This window comes from Molossus molossus, unplaced genomic scaffold (assembly GCF_014108415.1).
Source record: "Molossus molossus isolate mMolMol1 unplaced genomic scaffold, mMolMol1.p scaffold_m16_p_14, whole genome shotgun sequence".
Classification (NCBI taxonomy): Eukaryota; Metazoa; Chordata; class Mammalia; order Chiroptera; family Molossidae; genus Molossus; species Molossus molossus.
In genome coordinates this window covers 17,147,405-17,166,685 of record NW_023425349.1, presented here as the reverse complement: position 1 = coordinate 17,166,685, position 19,281 = coordinate 17,147,405, and the positions used below count along the sequence as shown (strand labels likewise).

Genomic DNA, 19,281 nt, shown 5'->3' with positions numbered 1-19,281 from the left:
GGAACTATATTGCAGGCAGAGGAACCAGCCCTCGTGAGTGCTGGGGAGGATGGCACCCAAGCGGAAGCCTGTTGGTGGAGGGTCCTGTGTGCCAAGTTAAGGCAAACAATCTCCTAAAAGCCACAGGGACCTTTCAAAGTATTATATGCAAAGAAGGGTCATGGTCAGATATGTACTGGAGGCAGAATACTTACAGCCCAAACCCTGAGACGATCCCACTGTCCTGAAGAATAACACACGACCTCAGGCCTCACTTGAGAACACACTGACCGAAGCTAGTTTCGCAGGGGCTCTGCTTCTCAAGGGCCTTCAACTGGAGAGAGTCAGTACGAGGACAGGTTTTCGCGTGGACACTCTCCTAAAATCTTGTTCTGAGCTGACATGAGCAATTTAAGTCCCTCCCTTTTGCGGCAATGATCTCTCAAGGGGTGTGTGTGTGTGTGTGCATGTGTGTGCGTATTAATTACTCATTCCCACCAACGATTCTAGTGGTATAACAAATCACTAAAGTTTCTAATCAAGCTAAGTTAATTTGTGTCCCTCATTTGGGTTGAAATAATTCCATTATATACATAAATACATTTTTTTCTTTAGGTCCTTGCTTTTATTTACTTGGTCCCTTGAAGTTCATATTGAAGCTAGGCCGTGCAGAACCCACTTTAATCATGTCTATTCTTGATGATTCCTCGGGATCTAGGGCTGGGTAAACAAAAGAAGAACCTCTAATTAGGACAGTTTCTCCTTCAACCTGTACCTCATCCCAGCATCATCATTGTTAAGACTGGACACTGTGCCTTTAAGACCTGTATCACTTTCCCATCTCTTGGTCCATTCCAATGTTTGATCACACCCAGCTCTTGACTGAGGCAGTCTTAAAGGAAGTCATATCTCCAGTTTATAAATGGGGAAACTGAGGCACACCAAGGGCAGACCAGGAGGGTGAATCCAGGCCTTCTAACTTCAAGGATGAGAACTCTTAACAGTAGCTTGAATCCCAGCGTTGCTTATACTTGAAGGTAAGCTCAACTCATTTCCCTAAGACCTGGCTTTCTGAGCTTTCAAATAGGGGTGAGGATCTCTGCCTCTCTGCCTGTCTTCGGACACGCCTCAGGAATGCGGAGGCATGGCATTTCAGCTCCGTGGTGCAGACCCACAGAAACTGAGGATTAGGTAATGAGAAGCAAGATCAGCTGCGTCCATCCACGTACAGCGTCCACTGGCCTCCGGCTAAGGAGCTGAGCTTGTTTCTTCCAAAAGGAGCAGCACGTGTTTTTCAAATAAAAGCTCAACCGTGGCAGACAGACTTGGGAGTGCCTCCCCGACCCCACATCAGGACTCCTGGGCGGATAGAGCAGGTTTCTAAATGTGTCACCACACGAAAGGGGAGGAATCTGACTTGAGGAGTTCCCTTATGTCGGGAGAGGGTGGGCTGGGATAGAGGAGTCAATCTGCCCAGCACAGTCCACTGTAGTCCAGTCACCACTGGTGTCTCAACAGCTTCCCCTTCACCCTAACACCCAGCGGAGAAAAATACTTTTCAAAGAGCACAGTGTTTAAACCCTGGACAAGGGTACGTGCATCAGGGGCACCAAATGTTAGTCATTCATTCATCAACCGGCACGCACTGGGAGTCTGATAGTTTTCACTCTGCCCTCCCAGTGGGATGTGTTCTGTGTGCTTCCTAGTTACTCCCTCCCGGGAAGACAGGTGGCAAGGTGAGCATTTGACTTCAGCCTCTTTTCACTGCAACCTGCTCGGCTCCCAGCACAAAGCGCTCAAGGAGCACCAAGCCGGTGGATGTCCTGACGCAGACAGGCTGGTTTTGTTCAGCCTTGTTGTCGCTGCCTTTGTTTTCCTGGCCACACATTTGTATTCCGTTCCGTTCCTCACCACGGAGGAGAGAGGGACAGAGAATTCCCCAGGTGGAGACTGGCAGATGTAGCTGAAGGGCCCTGGGGCTCTAGCAAGAGAAGCTGAATAACACAGCCCAAGGATGTTGTTTAAGAAAAAGGGACTCAGAGTAGCTTGATCAGCAAAATATTGGGGCAGAAACCAGGCATCTTCCCCCTCCCCTCTCTCGTTCTTCTCTTCATCTCTCTCTCCTATCTCTCTTTAAACTCTGTCTCTCCCAATGTATCCGTACATCAACGATCTGTCTATTTGGGTACCTACTTACCTCCCTTTATCTACCTCTTCCTCTCCTCCATTCCCAGGCGCACCAATACGGTAAGGTCTCAGACATAATCAGGAGGACACCAGCCTTCATGAGAATTCACCTCTAGCCCCTACTCCTGACACTCTGTGGTCTCCTTGCTGAGGGAGTAAATTAGTCACCTTCAGAGAATCGATCTCCTACAATCTTATCATAATCTCACCCTCTTGTCTTCCTATTGGAAGAGGAGAAAGGCACTACCAAGAGTCCGGCAGCCCCACAGTCTCATCTGCAAGAGGCTGTGCTTTCCTTATTTCATTGTTCGGGGGGGACCTCTCTGCTGGGGGTCAATGGCCAGGCTTCTGCGTCTAGCTCTGCAGACCCCTAACCTGCTGTGGCTCTTGGTGTTCCATGAGCCCTGTGCACATCTCCAGAAGCCACTGTAACAACACCGGGGAAGGACTATTATCTCCATCCCTTTATGGATGAGGGAAATGAAGTTCAGAGAAGTTAGGTTACTCTATTTCAGTCCTAGGATTTGAAACTGGCTTTGCCTGATGCCCAAACCTATGCTTTTGGCAATCCCCTGCGTTGGGTTTCGAAGGAGTGAGTTCTGCGTTGATGGCTGGTCACTCTCCCGTGGGGCCCGAGTTTTACTCTGTGTACATTGGCCATGCTTACCAGGACGCCGGAGCTCCCAAGAAGTGCTGAGCTTCTCTTCTCGCAGTAGCGAGGCGTGCTACTGGTCACTGGAGTCCTCAGCTGGCTCCGACCCCTCCTTAAATAATTGAATTATAACGCATTGACTTAGTCTGGCTCTTTTGATAGTATTTCACTATGTGAGCTGCAGAAATAAACAAGGGATTTGGGAGCTTGGAAGGGGCTCAACATTCCTGCTGCCCCTGAATTCACGGACTCCTTTTTCAGATAGCATCCCAGCGGTCCAAGCCTTGTATCTGCTCGGCCGGGTTCTCTCCGCGGCAGGGAAGCCTTCTCGAAAGTGTCTCTGGTGAGAAGTGACTTCACAAGCTGACTCGACCCAGGCACTCAGAAGTAAATTCGCCTCCCATTATTTTAGAATGTGCAAAGCTCGTTTGTGTCCATTTGCTAAGTGAGTCCTGTGGCCATCCTGAGAGGTTATCCCGGCTGGGACAGTCATGTGTTACAGATGGGAGGCCAGGGGCTGAGCAGGGAAGATAATTATGCATAGTTTTACAGCTAACATAAGGGACAGAAGTCAAACCCTGCTTTGAAATGGGCTGCAACTCCCTGATTCTGGAGTAAATAGGGGAAAGATGTCCTAGATCAAGCGGTGTCCTTAGGGGGACTGTGTATTCTGATTTGCCTGGGAAATTCGGCTTTTCCCAGGACACCTGCCTGTTGCCTGGACATAGTTCTCATAGAGTCTCTATCACTTTCGAAGTGCAGTTGACTAGTTGTACGGGTCACCCGAGACCCTGGGTAGGGACTGGATTCCAAGGAGCTCAGTCGTTCAGAGGTGGCCCAGCATGTAGCCATAGTGGCAGCTCCGTGTGATACACGTCACGGTGGGATCTTCATGAGCGAGGAACCCACGCGGGAAGGGATATTGAACTGTGCTAGAGGCATTGAGAAACCAGCACAAAGCCCCTGACACTCGAGAGGTTTGAATAGAGGCAGGATCATCTCTTGGACGGCCTCATCTAGATTTCTCCCTGTGTTATTCGGTATTGAATTTCCGAGAAACATGCGTAGGTTCCCACCTGCTCAGAAGGCATCTCGCTCACCCTGTGCTTCCGCGGCCCCAAGCAGAGATTGTTGCGACGATTTGAATTCCATGGGGGCTTGGTTGACCTTCCATGAAGTGCCTTAGGTATCTAACAAGCCCGTAGAACCTAGAGCCTTAGACAGGAAGGGCTCCTAGGACCCCGGTGGTCTAACCCCCTTCTCTGTAACAATGATAACGGAGCCCAGAGAGGAACGGAGTCTTGTCTAAGGTAGCAGAGCGGTTGACTTACGGGGCTGGGACTGAAAGCAGCCTCTCTCGTCCGTAAATCCACTCTCCGCGAGAACCTGAAAACCTCTTAGGAGTTCGGTAACCCTCAGTTTGCGACCGTGGAGTTCTGCGGAGTCCGAGAATGTACCCAGAACTTGGAAAGTGAAAGTCTGAACGTAAAACCAGGAGCCAGCATTACCACACTGTGTGACCTTGGGCGAATCATTAATGGCACGTGAGATCTTGCTTTCCTCATCTGAACGACTGAAATAGTAATTAAGATAATGTCACCTTCCTCACCAGTTGGCTGTGGGCTTACTTGGAATCATGGAGGTGGAAGTGTTTAGGAGCTTGTGTGTGTGTGTGTGCATGTGTGTGCACACACATGTATGTGTGCGTGTGGTAGAGAACACGTAAGATCTACCCTCCTAACAAAATGTTAGTTGTGCAGTACAGTGTCATTCAGTATATAACACAGTGTCACTCAGCAGATCTCTGGAACTTAATCACCTCGCATAACTGAAATTGTATACCCACGGAACAGTCATTCTCCATCTCCCCTCCCCCAGCCCCTGGCAACCACCAGTGTAGTGTCTCCTCTGTATAAAGTTGGACTACTTTATGTATCTCACATACATGGAATCACACAGTATGTGTCCTTTCAGGGCTGGCTTATTTCACTTACTGCAACGTCCTCCCCCTTCATGTTGTCACATCCGGCGGGAGCTCCTTCTTTTTTTTAAAGACTGAATATTAATCCGTTGTGATGATCAGTGATGGGCTTTAACAGTGCTGGCGATTCTGCTGGTCTGGTTCCACGGCTGCTGCTGATAACCGCGACCGAAGAGCAAATATCTATCCGTTCTCTCCCTTCTTTGCCTACCTCCTGCAGACGAACCCAGCCGGTGCTATTTCCATGATGGTGATGGGGTATGTGAGGAGTTTGAACAAAAAACAAGCATCAAGGACTGTGGTGTCTACACGCCCCAGGGGTTCCGAGACCAGTGGGCGTCCAATGCTTCGGTTTCCCATCAAGACCAGCAGTGTCCAGGCTGGGTCATCATTGGCCAGCCGGCGGCATCCCAGGTAAGACCCCAGCCGTGAGCAGCATTTCCTGCAGATATTCTGAATCTCTCTTAGGCCCCTCAGGGTTTTCTACCTCCAAGGCTGTGGCCACCTGACCATCTCTCTACCCAGAAGTAATCCCAGGGCTTTATCCTCTTCTCAGGGATTAGACATGGAGTAGCCGAGCACAGGGGACACCAGGGTAATACGAGTAATGACTGCCCTGTGTCCCTACCTGTTGCAATTCATATTTGGGGAAAGAATTCCATTTTGGACGTACCACTGGAGTTCAGTGGGGCAAGAACACATTCTTTTGGGGGAGCCTCACATTTTGAGTTGGGGTGTGTGTGTGTGTGCCCCTTCAACACTCTCCAGTAAAAATGCTGTGTCGCCTTGGACCAGTCTCCCCACCTCTCTGGCCCCCATTTCCCCCCACCTTTAAATTAGAGAGTAGTTCAGCTTGATGATCTCCAAGGACCTTCCCAACTCTTAAAAGCTGTGACTCATCCCCCAGTCCCCTAATGCACTATTTATGTCCCAGGGTTCTTCCCCAAAGGACTTTCGGCTGAGTTGAGGGAGTAAGAGTGTTGGGGCCACCAGAGCTTGTGTGATTCTAGGGATGGTTGTGCCCTCCCCAGAGCCCCCCCCTCCAATTATCCCGCTGAGCACACATCTGCCTTCTGAGACTTCCATTTCCCAGAGACACCGCTCGGCACCTCTGGCCACCTGGCCATCTCTGAGGCCAGCCTGCCTCCTGCCTCGGAGGTGAGTCATTATTCTTAGCCATTTCTCGCTACTACTGTTTCCCCGACTCAGGGTCAGGGCAGGAGGCCTCATTTCTAGATAAAGAGAGATGTGACCTTCTTCTGGGGCCCAGTGAAAAAAAATCACTGGATGAGGTGCAGATGGGTACACTTCCTTTATAATGTTCATTTTTTAGTGTTTATCTGATTTGCTTGTGTTTTTTTTTTTATTTATCTATTTGCTTATGTTTATAGTCATTAGATTCTTTATGTATTCATTTGCATTTGTTTATGACTGAGGAGAGTGTATGGGAAGAAATGGGAGCACAGTATTCCCTCTTGTTTCTCATGGATAGTGCCAGCATGGTGAATGAATGAATAAGTGAATGAATGAATGAATGAGTGGATGAGTGAATGAATGAATGAGTGGATGAGTGAATGAATGAATAAGTGAATGAATGAATGAATGAGTAGATGAGTGAATGAGTGGATGAATGGATGAATGAATGAATGAATAAGTTAATGAATGAATGAATGAGTAGATGAGTGAATGAATGAATGAGTGGATGAATGGATGAATGAATGAATGAATGAATGTCTAGGGCTCACCCTACCCTGTGCCACCTCTGTAGTTGATGAATTCGTCTTTGATTACAGCCAATGAACTCTAATAATCTGTTTGTATATAGTTCAGCCTGACTCCCCCATTAGATGCTGGTTCCTTCATGACTGTTTTGAACTCTCCTCATCTCTGTCCCCTCATCTTCATCCACAAGATCTAGATAAGACTCAGTGCTCAGGAAACATGTGTTTCATTGACTGTAGATTCACGTGCACACACATCGCGTACACATCGCCATGTACAAATAAACACCGCTGAGAGAAAGGGTTCCAGAGTCACACCTCTGACGGATAATGCCCTGCTCAGGCTTGGCAGGGCTGGCTGGCAAGGAAGCCGGGAATTCCAAGTGCAACCCTGGCATCCAGCGCCTAGAAACGTTTAAAAAACATCATTCAAACAAGGGGATTATTAACACACTCAGAATCTCACATGAGGGAGAAGTGAGGTAGCAGCTGTGCTTAAAAACCACCCAAAGGTCATTGCTACGAATGTGAGAAAAGGAGGGAAAGACGTTTCCAGTCTGAGCATTTGAGAGAGACTTCACGGGGCGATTATTCCAGCTCTGCAAGGAGGGGGCTGTCAGGAATTATGGGCAATTATCTCTCCCTAAACAAAAATCCAATTTAAAAAAAAAATCATTATAAATACTACAAAGAAGAGATGAGGAAACAAAATCATCCTATTGAATTATTCATTGCAACCAATTTTATTTTAATGAAATCGACTAGGTTCCATTACTCTGGGCTTGGACATAATCTTTGTTACAAGGAGACTTCAGCTGTAACTAAATTTGCCATAATGAGATCAACTCACTGGAGAATACGGGGTCGTGGCGGGGATGTGTGTGCAGGCGGGGTGCAGAGCTGGGCGGGGCGGCCTGGAAGGCTATAGCACAGTCTCCTGAAGTCCCCCTCTGAAAGCAAATGCCTAGAGATCATTCCCACACCGCACCCCATCATGCACACACACGCACACACACACACGGAGCCGGTGTTTTTCTGAGTAAGGCTTTTTGTGGGGTGGGAACTAGCTCCTTCTGACAGCAGAGCAGAGGAGGATGAAGCATAACCATGGCCCTCATTACTTTGTGCAGTGATTAGAGGAGGCTGGTAGTTAATTTTCACCCTGTCAGGGCCTCCAGTGAAGAAGCTGATGGCCTGAGAGAAGGAGTTGGGAGGTACTTAGATGCACCTTCCCCCTACACAATTAAACTCTCCTCCTCCTCCTTCCTGGCTCACATGCACACATGCACACACAAACACGCATACACGTTCCTACAGCAACAGGCCACGTAGGAGCGTGGTTCCAGAGAGTGGAAACCAAAGCAGATACAGGAGAGCGGGGGAGGGGACAGGTGGTTATCCAGGCCCACCAGCCACCATGCTGGACGCTCGTGCACGTCTCGTAGCCCAGCCCGTTGCCCTCCCCTGAGCTAAGCGTGGCTTGGAGAAACTGAGAGGTGGAGTGGCTTCCGCAAGGTCACAGAGCCCACGAGTGGAGAATCTAGGATTCGAAGGAGCTCGTGGGAAAGGAGAGCAGAAGCTTAGGGACAGGTGGTCATGTTCAAAAGTTGGAAGTAACCGGATTCCTGGAAAGGAGCCCTGGGAGCCAGCAGAAAGAATCGTAGCTGGACGGAGCTGACGGTCGGTGTCCCTGGGCAGACCCCAGGACATCCTGGAATTCTCCCCTGCCAGACTCAGGGTCACTGCCCATAGCTCTGAGCTCAGAGTGCTTCCGCCCCGTCTAGGTGGTCCCGTTGCCTGGGCCCCTGGTGCTCACTGGGACATCCATTCACTTGGGCAGGGATGAAATGACTTCGCTGTGTCCCCTTTTCTCTTTACAAAGAGCTTCAACCCCCTCTGTCTTTCCCTGGTGCTGGAAAAATGGCAAATGCAAGCGTCTCTTGGAGTTTTGTGCCTAGCTCTGTGCTGGTGTGTGTGGAAGAAACCAAACACAGCGGAAGACCCAACCTCTGACCTTGTTGGTGAGCAAGACTTAGGCATGAGCGTTCCGTGAAGAGGAGGACCCCTGTCGGGAAAAATGGGCAGGTTCTCACCGTGAAATTGATGAGAACGTCATTTCTGATTTTGGAGAAGCCCTCCACTTCTAACAGTTTCTCATCTCTCTCGTCCATGCTCCTCAAGCAAGATTCCCACATTTGTTTAGGGGGAAGTTGCTCCACCTGGAACATTTAGTCTTATTACCAGAAGTATCAACACTTTCTGGGGGTGCAAATTGGACTGAACATCCTATAATAAGAGCCATTCTTTGGATCTTTGGGCCATGCACCTTCCCGGTCTAGCTGGAATTCAAGAAGTCCCCGAGACAGAACAAAAAATGGAAAAGAAGCCAAAGAATCGAGTTCTCTGTCTTCCAGGAACTTCAGAAATCGATCGGTTTAAAGGCGCTTTTGCAAAGATCTTGTCCTGTTCTTCCTTGGTCTCCATGTTTCATGTCTCTAGTGCCTCTCCCCAAAGGCTGCCAAAATGAGGTGCCGCTATCCCTTCACCCTGTCCCACCCCCAGCATTTCTACCATGTCCTCTTCCCAGGCGGGCTCCTCTCGCCCCCTGCAGCAGCTGAGGAAGAAAAGAGAACACTGTTGGGAACGTGCACCGTTCTCCCAGGAATTACGGACCTTCAGTCAACCAACCAATGTATGTGCTTAATGCTCGAAGGCTAAGACGTAGACGGAGCATGTCTGGGGCAGTGGTCTCGGGGCCAACGTAAAGAAAACCTCTGAGAACGAGACCTCTTGGCAGGAGGGTGGTGGGCCCTCTGACAGGGCAGCTGCCATCAGGAGGTGTTCGGGGGAGCTGTGCGCGACAGGAGAGTCCTGCGGAGAGACCGACACATCCCCGCTGCCTGTGTAATTGCGTCTCCAGCTGCGTGTTCCGTCAACCCCTTCATGGGACCTGGGTCCTGTGACACTCACTCGGCGTTGCTTTCCCTGTTTCTTGGCGTGTCTATAATACGTTGTGCCTCTATTAGAATACAAGTCACGGTGTGGCTTGTGTGACAGCAATTCTGTGTTAATCATTTATCCACTTGATCAAACCGAAGTGTGTTTGGATCCTGCCCTGAGACAGGTGAGGAGGTAGCGCGTGGGCACTGGGGGTGAGGTGGAAACCGTACAGATGGCTTTGCTCTCCTCTGGGAACCCCAGTGTCCTCCTCCGGAAAGAGGGAATGATCGCATCTACCTGGTGGAGATAAGGGGAATCTGAAAACAAAACCACTCAGCACCGGGAGTTTTTCCCCACTGACTGGGTAGTGCCGAGGTCGGTTCCCTCCCCCATTCACGGCAGGCTCCCCTCCGCACCCTCGCCCCTAGCCGGCCCAGGACCCACGCAGCATTCGGTCGAGTTACACGCACTTGTGTTAGCAAATGCTCCCTGCGCACTCAGCCTGTGCGGGGCACTCTGGGGGGGCCCGGCCTTTCTGCTGCCCTCACAGAGCTCGCCGCTTCATCAGAGGGGTGTGTGCACCCAGAAATCCCAGCCAAGACCAGACAGCGATGCAGGGGGAGGCCCCCAGGAAGGAACCACACTGCGAACGGCTTACTCAGCCAGCAGGGGTGTGAGCCCGCGTGGAGGGATGGAAAAGGCCTTTGCCCACTTTCAGAAGGTCCTGAACAAATTATAAAAATAACATTTACCAAGTTCCTCCAGGCTCTCCATCAATTTTTTTTTAATCCTCCTAAAACGGCTACAGAGATAAAAATTGCTGTTCTCACTTGACGGGTTAGGACAGTAAGGGTCTGAGCCGGGTGACGCGCGGTGAAGCTCACCCTCCTGGGACAGCACCGGGGTGCAGGCCCCTGTGTTCCTAGGGGCTGATGTCCAGCGCCTGCTCCAGCCCCTGGCAGAGGAGGAGCTGGGGGAGCCGAGTCTGCTTCCCTGCAGGTGCAGTGTGCGTTCAGGGAGCACCAAGGAAGCCGGGGACCCCTCTCCCATCCCCCCAACATTTCCCCGCTGTTCTGCCATGCTGCCTAGATCCCCACCTGTAGGAGGCGTTCTTTAAGGTGAACCGTTGCCCTTTTCAGAAAGGCATTTACCACCTCCCGGCGTCTCCTTCGTCCTTGTGTCCAGAGGAAAGATGCCCACTGGCTTCTCTGGACACAAGGGAAAGGAATCTTTCCAGAACCACTTACACTGCGGTCGATGTAGGAAGTGCAGGAACAGGGGAGCCTGGAGGAGGTGGGGAGCCACTCCCCGTGGGAGTGCTTGCCAAGCTGGGACTAGAAGGATAAGCGTGGGGATAGGAGTGTGGATGGAGGAGCACAGTAAAGAGGGGGGGTGAAAGACAGAGAAAAACGAGGGGCAGAGAAAGAAAGAGGGCTGGAGAGGGGAGAGAGGCACAGAGACAGAGAGACGGAGAAAAAGAGACATGGGAGAGAGACGGAGAGACAGAGACAGAGGCAGCCGGACATTCGAAAGAAGCCAGTGTGAAATGAGGGCGAGTCCGGAGGCATAGGAGCTAGGAAGCCAGTGTGGAATGAGGGCAAGTCCGGAGGCATAGGAGCTAGGAAGCCAGTGTGGAATGAGGGCGAGTCTGTAGGCATAGGAGCTGGGAAGCCAGTGTGGAATGAGGGCGAGTCCGGAGGCATAGGAGCTAGGAAGCCAGTGTGGAATGAGGGCGAGTCCGGAGGCATAGGAGCTAGGAAGCCAGTGTGAAATGAGGGCGAGTCCGGAGGCATAGGAGCTAGGAAGCCAGTGTGGAATGAGGGCGAGTCCGGAGGCATAGGAGCTAGGAAGGCAGTGTGGAATGAGGGCGAGTCCGGAGGCATAGGAGCTAGGAAGCCAGTGTGGAATGAGGGCGAGTCCGGAGGCATAGGAGCTAGGAAGGCAGTGTGGAATGAGGGCGAGTCCGGAGGCATAGGACTGGGAAGCCAGTGTGGAATGAGGGCGAGTCCGGAGGCATAGGAGCTGGGAAGCCAGTGTGGAATGAGGGCGAGTCCGGAGGCATAGGAGCTGGGAAGGCAGTGTGGAATGAGGGCGAGTCCGGAGGCATAGGAGCTGGGAAGGCAGTGTGGAATGAGGGCGAGTCCGGAGGCATAGGAGCTGGGAAGGCAGTGTGGAATGAGGCGAGTCCGGAGGCATAGGAGCTGGGAAGCCAGTGTGGAATGAGGGCGAGTCCGGAGGCATAGGAGCTGGGAAGGCAGTGTGGAATGAGGGCGAGTCCGGAGGCATAGGAGCTGGAAGCCAGTGTGGAATGAGGGCGAGTCCGGAGGCATAGGAGCTAGGAAGGCAGTGTGGAATGAGGGCGAGTCCGGAGGCATAGGAGCTCGGAAGGCAGTGTGGAATGAGGGCGAGTCCGGAGGCATAGGAGCTGGGAAGCCAGTGTGGAATGAGGGCGAGTCCGGAGGCATAGGAGCTGGGAAGCCAGTGTGGAATGAGGGCGAGTCCGGAGGCATAGGAGCTAGGAAGGCAGTGTGGAATGAGGGCGAGTCCGGAGGCATAGGAGCTAGGAAGGCAGTGTGGAATGAGGGCGAGTCCGGAGGCATAGGAGCTAGGAAGGCAGTGTGGAATGAGGGCGAGTCCGGAGGCATAGGAGCTGGGAAGCCAGTGTGGAATGAGGGCGAGTCCGGAGGCATAGGAGCTGGGAAGCCAGTGTGGAATGAGGGCGAGTCCGGAGGCATAGGAGCTGGGAAGCCAGTGTGGAATGAGGGCGAGTCCGGAGGCATAGGAGCTGGGAAGCCAGTGTGGAATGAGGGCGAGTCCGGAGGCATAGGAGCTGGGAAGCCAGTGTGGAATGAGGGCGAGTCCGAGGCATAGGAGCTGGGAAGGCAGTGTGGAATGAGGGGCGAGTCCGGAGGCATAGGAGCTGGGAAGCCAGTGTGGAATGAGGGCGAGTCCGGAGGCATAGGAGCTGGGAAGCCAGTGTGGAATGAGGGCGAGTCCGGAGGCATAGGAGCTGGGAAGGCAGTGTGGAATGAGGGCGAGTCCGGAGGCATAGGAGCTGGGAAGCCAGTGTGGAATGAGGGCGAGTCCGGAGGCATAGGAGCTGGGAAGCCAGTGTGGAATGAGGGCGAGTCCGGAGGCATAGGAGCTGGGAAGCCAGTGTGGAATGAGGGCGAGTCCGGAGGCATAGGAGCTGGGAAGCCAGTGTGGAATGAGGGCGAGTCCGGAGGCATAGGAGCTGGGAAGGCAGTGTGGAATGAGGGCGAGTCCGGAGGCATAGGAGCTGGGAAGCCAGTGTGGAATGAGGGCGAGTCCGGAGGCATAGGAGCTGGGAAGCCAGTGTGGAATGAGGGCGAGTCCGGAGGCATAGGAGCTGGGAAGCCAGTGTGGAATGAGGGCGAGTCTGTAGGCATAGGAGCTGGGAAGGCAGTGTGGAATGAGGGCGAGTCTGTAGGCATAGGAGCTGGGAAGCCAGTGTGGAATGAGGGCGAGTCTGTAGGCATAGGAGCTGGGAAGCCAGTGTGGAATGAGGGCGAGTCCGGAGGCATAGGAGCTGGGAAGCCAGTGTGGAATGAGGGCGAGTCCGGAGGCATAGGAGCTGGGAAGCCAGTGTGGAATGAGGGCGAGTCCGGAGGCATAGGAGCTGGGAAGGCAGTGTGGAATGAGGGCGAGTCCGGAGGCATAGGAGCTGGAAAGCCAGTGTGGAATGAGGGCGAGTCCGGAGGCATAGGAGCTGGGAAGGCAGTGTGGAATGAGGGCGAGTCCGGAGGCATAGGAGCTGGGAAGCCAGTGTGGAATGAGGGCGAGTCTGTAGGCATAGGAGCTGGGAAGCCAGTGTGGAATGAGGGCGAGTCCGGAGGCATAGGAGCTGGGAAGGCAGTGTGGAATGAGGGCGAGTCCGGAGGCATAGGAGCTGGGAAGCCAGTGTGGAATGAGGGCGAGTCCGGAGGCATAGGAGCTGGGAAGCCAGTGTGGAATGAGGGCGAGTCTGTAGGCATAGGAGCTGGGAAGCCAGTGTGGAATGAGGGCGTGTCCGGAGGCATAGGAGCTGGGAAGCCAGTGTGGAATGAGGGCGAGTCCGGAGGCATAGGAGCTGGGAAGCCAGTGTGGAATGAGGGCGAGTCTGTAGGCATAGGAGCTGGGAAGCCAGTGTGGAATGAGGGCGAGTCCGGAGGCATAGGAGCTGGGAAGCCAGTGTGGAATGAGGGCGAGTCCGGAGGCATAGGAGCTGGGAAGCCAGTGTGGAATGAGGGCGAGTCTGTAGGCATAGGAGCTGGGAAGCCAGTGTGGAATGAGGGCGAGTCCGGAGGCATAGGAGCTAGGAAGCCAGTGTGGAATGAGGGCGAGTCCGGAGGCATAGGAGCTGGGAAGCCAGTGTGGAATGAGGGCGAGTCTGTAGGCATAGGAGCTGGGAAGCCAGTGTGGAATGAGGACGAGTCCGGAGGCATAGGAGCTAGGAAGGCAGTGTGGAATGAGGACGAGTCCGGAGGCATAGGAGCTGGGAAGCCAGTGTGGAATGAGGGCGAGTCCGGAGGCATAGGAGCTAGGAAGGCAGTGTGGAATGAGGGCGAGTCCGGAGGCATAGGAGCTGGGAAGCCAGTGTGGAATGAGGGCGAGTCCGGAGGCATAGGAGCTGGGAAGGCAGTGTGGAATGAGGGCGAGTCCGGAGGCATAGGAGCTGGGAAGCCAGTGTGGAATGAGGGCGAGTCCGGAGGCATAGGAGCTGGGAAGCCAGTGTGGAATGAGGGCGAGTCCGGAGGCATAGGAGCTGGGAAGCCAGTGTGGAATGAGGGCGAGTCCGGAGGCATAGGAGCTAGGAAGCCAGTGTGGAATGAGGGCGAGTCTGTAGGCATAGGAGCTGGGAAGGCAGTGTGGAATGAGGGCGAGTCCGGAGGCATAGGAGCTAGGAAGCCAGTGTGGAATGAGGGCGAGTCTGTAGGCATAGGAGCTGGGAAGGCAGTGTGGAATGAGGGCGAGTCCGGAGGCATAGGAGCTAGGAAGCCAGTGTGGAATGAGGGCGAGTCCGGAGGCATAGGAGCTAGGAAGGCAGTGTGGAATGAGGGCGAGTCCGGAGGCATAGGAGCTGGGAAGCCAGTGTGGAATGAGGGCGAGTCCGGAGGCATAGGAGCTGGGAAGGCAGTGTGGAATGAGGGCGAGTCCGGAGGCATAGGAGCTGGGAAGCCAGTGTGGAATGAGGGCGAGTCCGGAGGCATAGGAGCTAGGAAGCCAGTGTGGAATGAGGGCGAGTCTGTAGGCATAGGAGCTGGGAAGGCAGTGTGGAATGAGGGCGAGCCCGGAGGCATAGGAGCTAGGAAGCCAGTGTGGAATGAGGGCGAGTCTGTAGGCATAGGAGCTGGGAAGGCAGTGTGGAATGAGGGCGAGTCTGTAGGCATAGGAGCTGGGAAGCCAGTGTGGAATGAGGGCGAGTCCGGAGGCATAGGAGCTAGGAAGCCAGTGTGGAATGAGGGCGAGTCTGTAGGCATAGGAGCTGGGAAGGCAGTGTGGAATGAGGGCGAGTCCGGAGGCATAGGAGCTAGGAAGGCAGTGTGGAATGAGGGCGAGTCCGGAGGCATAGGAGCTAGGAAGGCAGTGTGGAATGAGGGCGAGTCCGGAGGCATAGGAGCTAGGAAGGCAGTGTGGAATGAGGGCGAGTCCGGAGGCATAGGAGCTAGGAAGGCAGTGTGGAATGAGGGCGAGTCCGGAGGCATAGGAGCTGGGAAGGCAGTGTGGAATGAGGGCGAGTCCGGAGGCATAGGAGCTGGGAAGCCAGTGTGGAATGAGGGCGAGTCCGGAGGCATAGGAGCTGGGAAGCCAGTGTGGAATGAGGGCGAGTCCGGAGGCATAGGAGCTGGGAAGCCAGTGTGGAATGAGGGCGAGTCCGGAGGCATAGGAGCTAGGAAGCCAGTGTGGAATGAGGGCGAGTCTGTAGGCATAGGAGCTGGGAAGGCAGTGTGGAATGAGGGCGAGTCCGGAGGCATAGGAGCTAGGAAGCCAGTGTGGAATGAGGGCGAGTCTGTAGGCATAGGAGCTGGGAAGGCAGTGTGGAATGAGGGCGAGTCCGGAGGCATAGGAGCTAGGAAGCCAGTGTGGAATGAGGGCGAGTCCGGAGGCATAGGAGCTAGGAAGGCAGTGTGGAATGAGGGCGAGTCCGGAGGCATAGGAGCTGGGAAGCCAGTGTGGAATGAGGGCGAGTCCGGAGGCATAGGAGCTGGGAAGGCAGTGTGGAATGAGGGCGAGTCCGGAGGCATAGGAGCTGGGAAGCCAGTGTGGAATGAGGGCGAGTCCGGAGGCATAGGAGCTGGGAAGCCAGTGTGGAATGAGGGCGAGTCCGGAGGCATAGGAGCTAGGAAGCCAGTGTGGAATGAGGGCGAGTCTGTAGGCATAGGAGCTGGGAAGGCAGTGTGGAATGAGGGCGAGCCCGGAGGCATAGGAGCTAGGAAGCCAGTGTGGAATGAGGGCGAGTCTGTAGGCATAGGAGCTGGGAAGGCAGTGTGGAATGAGGGCGAGTCTGTAGGCATAGGAGCTGGGAAGCCAGTGTGGAATGAGGGCGAGTCCGGAGGCATAGGAGCTAGGAAGCCAGTGTGGAATGAGGGCGAGTCTGTAGGCATAGGAGCTGGGAAGGCAGTGTGGAATGAGGGCGAGTCCGGAGGCATAGGAGCTAGGAAGGCAGTGTGGAATGAGGGCGAGTCCGGAGGCATAGGAGCTAGGAAGGCAGTGTGGAATGAGGGCGAGTCCGGAGGCATAGGAGCTAGGAAGGCAGTGTGGAATGAGGGCGAGTCCGGAGGCATAGGAGCTAGGAAGGCAGTGTGGAATGAGGGCGAGTCCGGAGGCATAGGAGCTGGGAAGGCAGGTGGGGCCGTCGTTCAGGCGCTTGAAATTCAGGCTCGATCCTGGATGTGATGGGAGCTGTTCAGGGCCTTGCAGCAGAGGGCGAATGCTCTGGTATTCCTCTGAGGAAGGGGGTGGCGTGTGTGGAGCACCCCCCGCAAGCCAGACCCCGAACCAGGGCTTGGAAGCACCGTGTCACACGGAGAAGCTGTACTTCCGGAGTCTCAAGGAGGTGAACCGCCTCACCTAGGGAGCTCTTCCTTCTGCTTACTTTTCTTACCCCGCGCTACTGGGATGACCTTGAAGAAGCCCCGGAACCCTTGCATGGACAAGTAGCTGGCCGGTGCGCCTTAGATGAGAGGATTTGCAAAGGGCAGAGACTCCCTGGACTCACACCCAGGGCTGAGGTCACCGTGAAGCACTGTCCCTCCCCCCCATGGACCTTCAGCGGAGTGTGCAGCTCCTCTTGCTGGTGAACCAGGACAGCATCTGCCCACGGCGGAGGCAAGAGGAGGGACGCAGGGAACACGCTGGACTGTCGGAGAAGATTCCAAGCAGTTTTCTCAAATACCCCAGGGAGCTGCTTTCTCCTGGTGGTTTCTGAAAAATTTTTCAAGAGCACATGTGCAAGTCATCAAAGGAGACAGAACAGAAAGTCCCATGGTCTGTTACAGGCTGTCCTGTCGGTGTGGGGCACCCAAAAATCCCCCCAGGAGAGTACAGAAAAGTGTTTGGGTCAGAAAAGAGGCCCCTGAGCTGGTCGCTGGAACTGCCTGGAACTTACCAGAGAGCCTCGAGCTGGGAGGGACTGGATCGCATGTCTCAGGACCCCAGCGGAGGACTCTCCTCCCGGCCTCTCGTTCCTCCTGCATTCACTCGCTCGTTCAACGCCTGCGGGATGCCAGCACCCTGATAGGCCCTGGGAACTCGGAGTGATGCAAGTTTGAAAGAAAAAATGAGATTTAGGATCAGATCAACCTAGTCCTCAGGTCGAGGGTCCACAACTTACTAGCTCTTCACTTGGGGCAGGACGGTTGTCTTTGTCCCTATCCAATTCTTCTTTTTAAAAAATACGTTTTTATTTATTTATTTTTGAGAGAGAGAGATAGAAACATCAATTGGCTGCCTCCTGACCGCCCTGGACTGGGAATCGAGCCTGCAACCCGGGCACATGCCCTGGCCGGGAATCGGACCGGGACCTCTCAGTCCATGGGACAATGCTCAATCCACTGAGCCACACCGGCCGGGCTGTGTCGTTCTTTATCTATAATATAGGAGTAATAATGTCTGTATGGCAGGGGCTTGTCAAGGCTGAGACAGCTGAGCCAGAAACACCGTTTTCCTTCTGACAGCAACTGAAAAATGGTTTTCAAGGAACGCTTCCTTCCGCCTATGAAGTTACAGCAACTGAGAGATCCAAACAGGAACAGTGGGGTTTTTGTTTTGGTTTTTAGTATTTCTCTAAAGGATTCCTCTTTTGGTCATAGAAACCTAAGCAGAGAGCGACTTGGAAGAGTCTCTTGGTCTTACTGCACTTCAGTAAGAGTTGATTCTGATTAAACTCCTTCCTAACCCTCTTCATCTCGTCCCTGCTGTGGAATGGTTCTGATATTTGGGTTCAGAAGCAGTACCGTCTTACTGTGGACTGACCACGTCCAAAGCATCACTCAGAGTTGTGGGTTGAGGTAGAATGAGTCAACCTCCAGCTGTCCATCGTGCGTGTGGAGGAAAGGAGACGGCGAGTCGTCACTTCTAACCAGAACAGACAGGTGTCGGCCGGCTGCTGCCATGTGTGGGCACACGGAGTGAACCCTGGAGACATGTGCACTGAGGGCGAAGGGTGAGCCGGGATAAGGGGGGCCTTGCACAGCCCGTCATGCAGCAACCATGGACTGAGGGTGCCGCGTGGGGCGGGCCTGGGGTGAGAGCACATCTCGTCCCTCGCTTGCCCCTTCACTGCCGACTTGAAGCCCAAGAACGGGCAAGGCTGTGCGGTGCGGGGCTCCGCAGAGGACAGACCCAGCCCCGCCAGCCCACTCCACGGCCCCCCGGCAAGATGCCTGGGCCTTGACCTCCTCTCTCCTGCTGTTGAATTGTCTCCATCCTCCAGGTCTTCTTTCCCTGTCCTTAGATTCAGGACCAGACCCTTCCCCCTTCCCTGTCACTCACGCAGGCTCCCAAGACCCTTCCCCATGCTGCACTTTCATTTCTTTTCTTTTGAAAATCACTGTTGTTGTTTGAAGGGGGAGCACTGGTGTCAAGCCAGTGTGGCCTTTGCTATATAATTTAGTGTCATGTTCTGTACCCAAGAAACATGCAAAAAATGTAAACAGTGTGTGCTCTCGAGGCTGTAGTGCACTAAGGAGGCGAGAGCCAGTCAGCGGAGCCTGCTGCGGGGGGGGGGGGGGGGTGGCTGTCCCAAACCATCGCTCATTTCCCCAAGCTGAAAGTACACTTTCTCAAGCCAGGACCCCCGGACGGGGTTCGGAGGGGAGCTGGGGTTTGGCTGTGCACAGGATTTTGTTGTTGCATATGTGTTTGTTTTCCAAGCCCTCTATCCCCTCCCTACCCCCATCTGTACTTTTAAAATTGGTTTTATCTATAGAAGCAGACCAGAGCCCTCGGCCCTCCCTTCTGCCCCTGCCTTGGGTTTCTCCTGGCTCTCGTAGTTCTTCAGCCACACGTGTGAGCGTGTTCCTCTTCCAGAGAGAGCTGGACCCGGACAGGCACGTGACAGATGTCCCTGCTCCCTGGGGCTCCTGCCCACCTGGGACCCTTTCCCAAACTGGACCCATCTGTGCGGCTGGTGGAGGGCACTCAGGATGCTTGGCTGACGGCTGCCTTTCTCCCCATCCTGGGACAGAGGTACAGGTTTGGGAGCCATCCGGTGTGCTGACAGGATCCTGCCTCCAGGAACAGGATGCCACCTGAGTGATGCCGGGTGTGCAGGGCAGCTGCCTGGACAAGGGGTCCAGGGACCGGATGTGAATTCAGTG

General features: G+C 54.0%; 1 protein-coding gene across 1 annotated transcript in view; it reads left to right on the top strand.

The window, feature by feature from the left end:
- PAPPA (pappalysin 1) overlaps positions 1-19,281 on the top strand; it is a 233,634-nt gene that overhangs the window by 130,477 nt on the left and 83,876 nt on the right. The window contains exon 10 of the mRNA XM_036261471.1: positions 5,020-5,213. Coding sequence (XP_036117364.1) covers positions 5,020-5,213 — 194 coding nt within the window. The remainder of the gene's footprint in view (positions 1-5,019; positions 5,214-19,281) is intronic.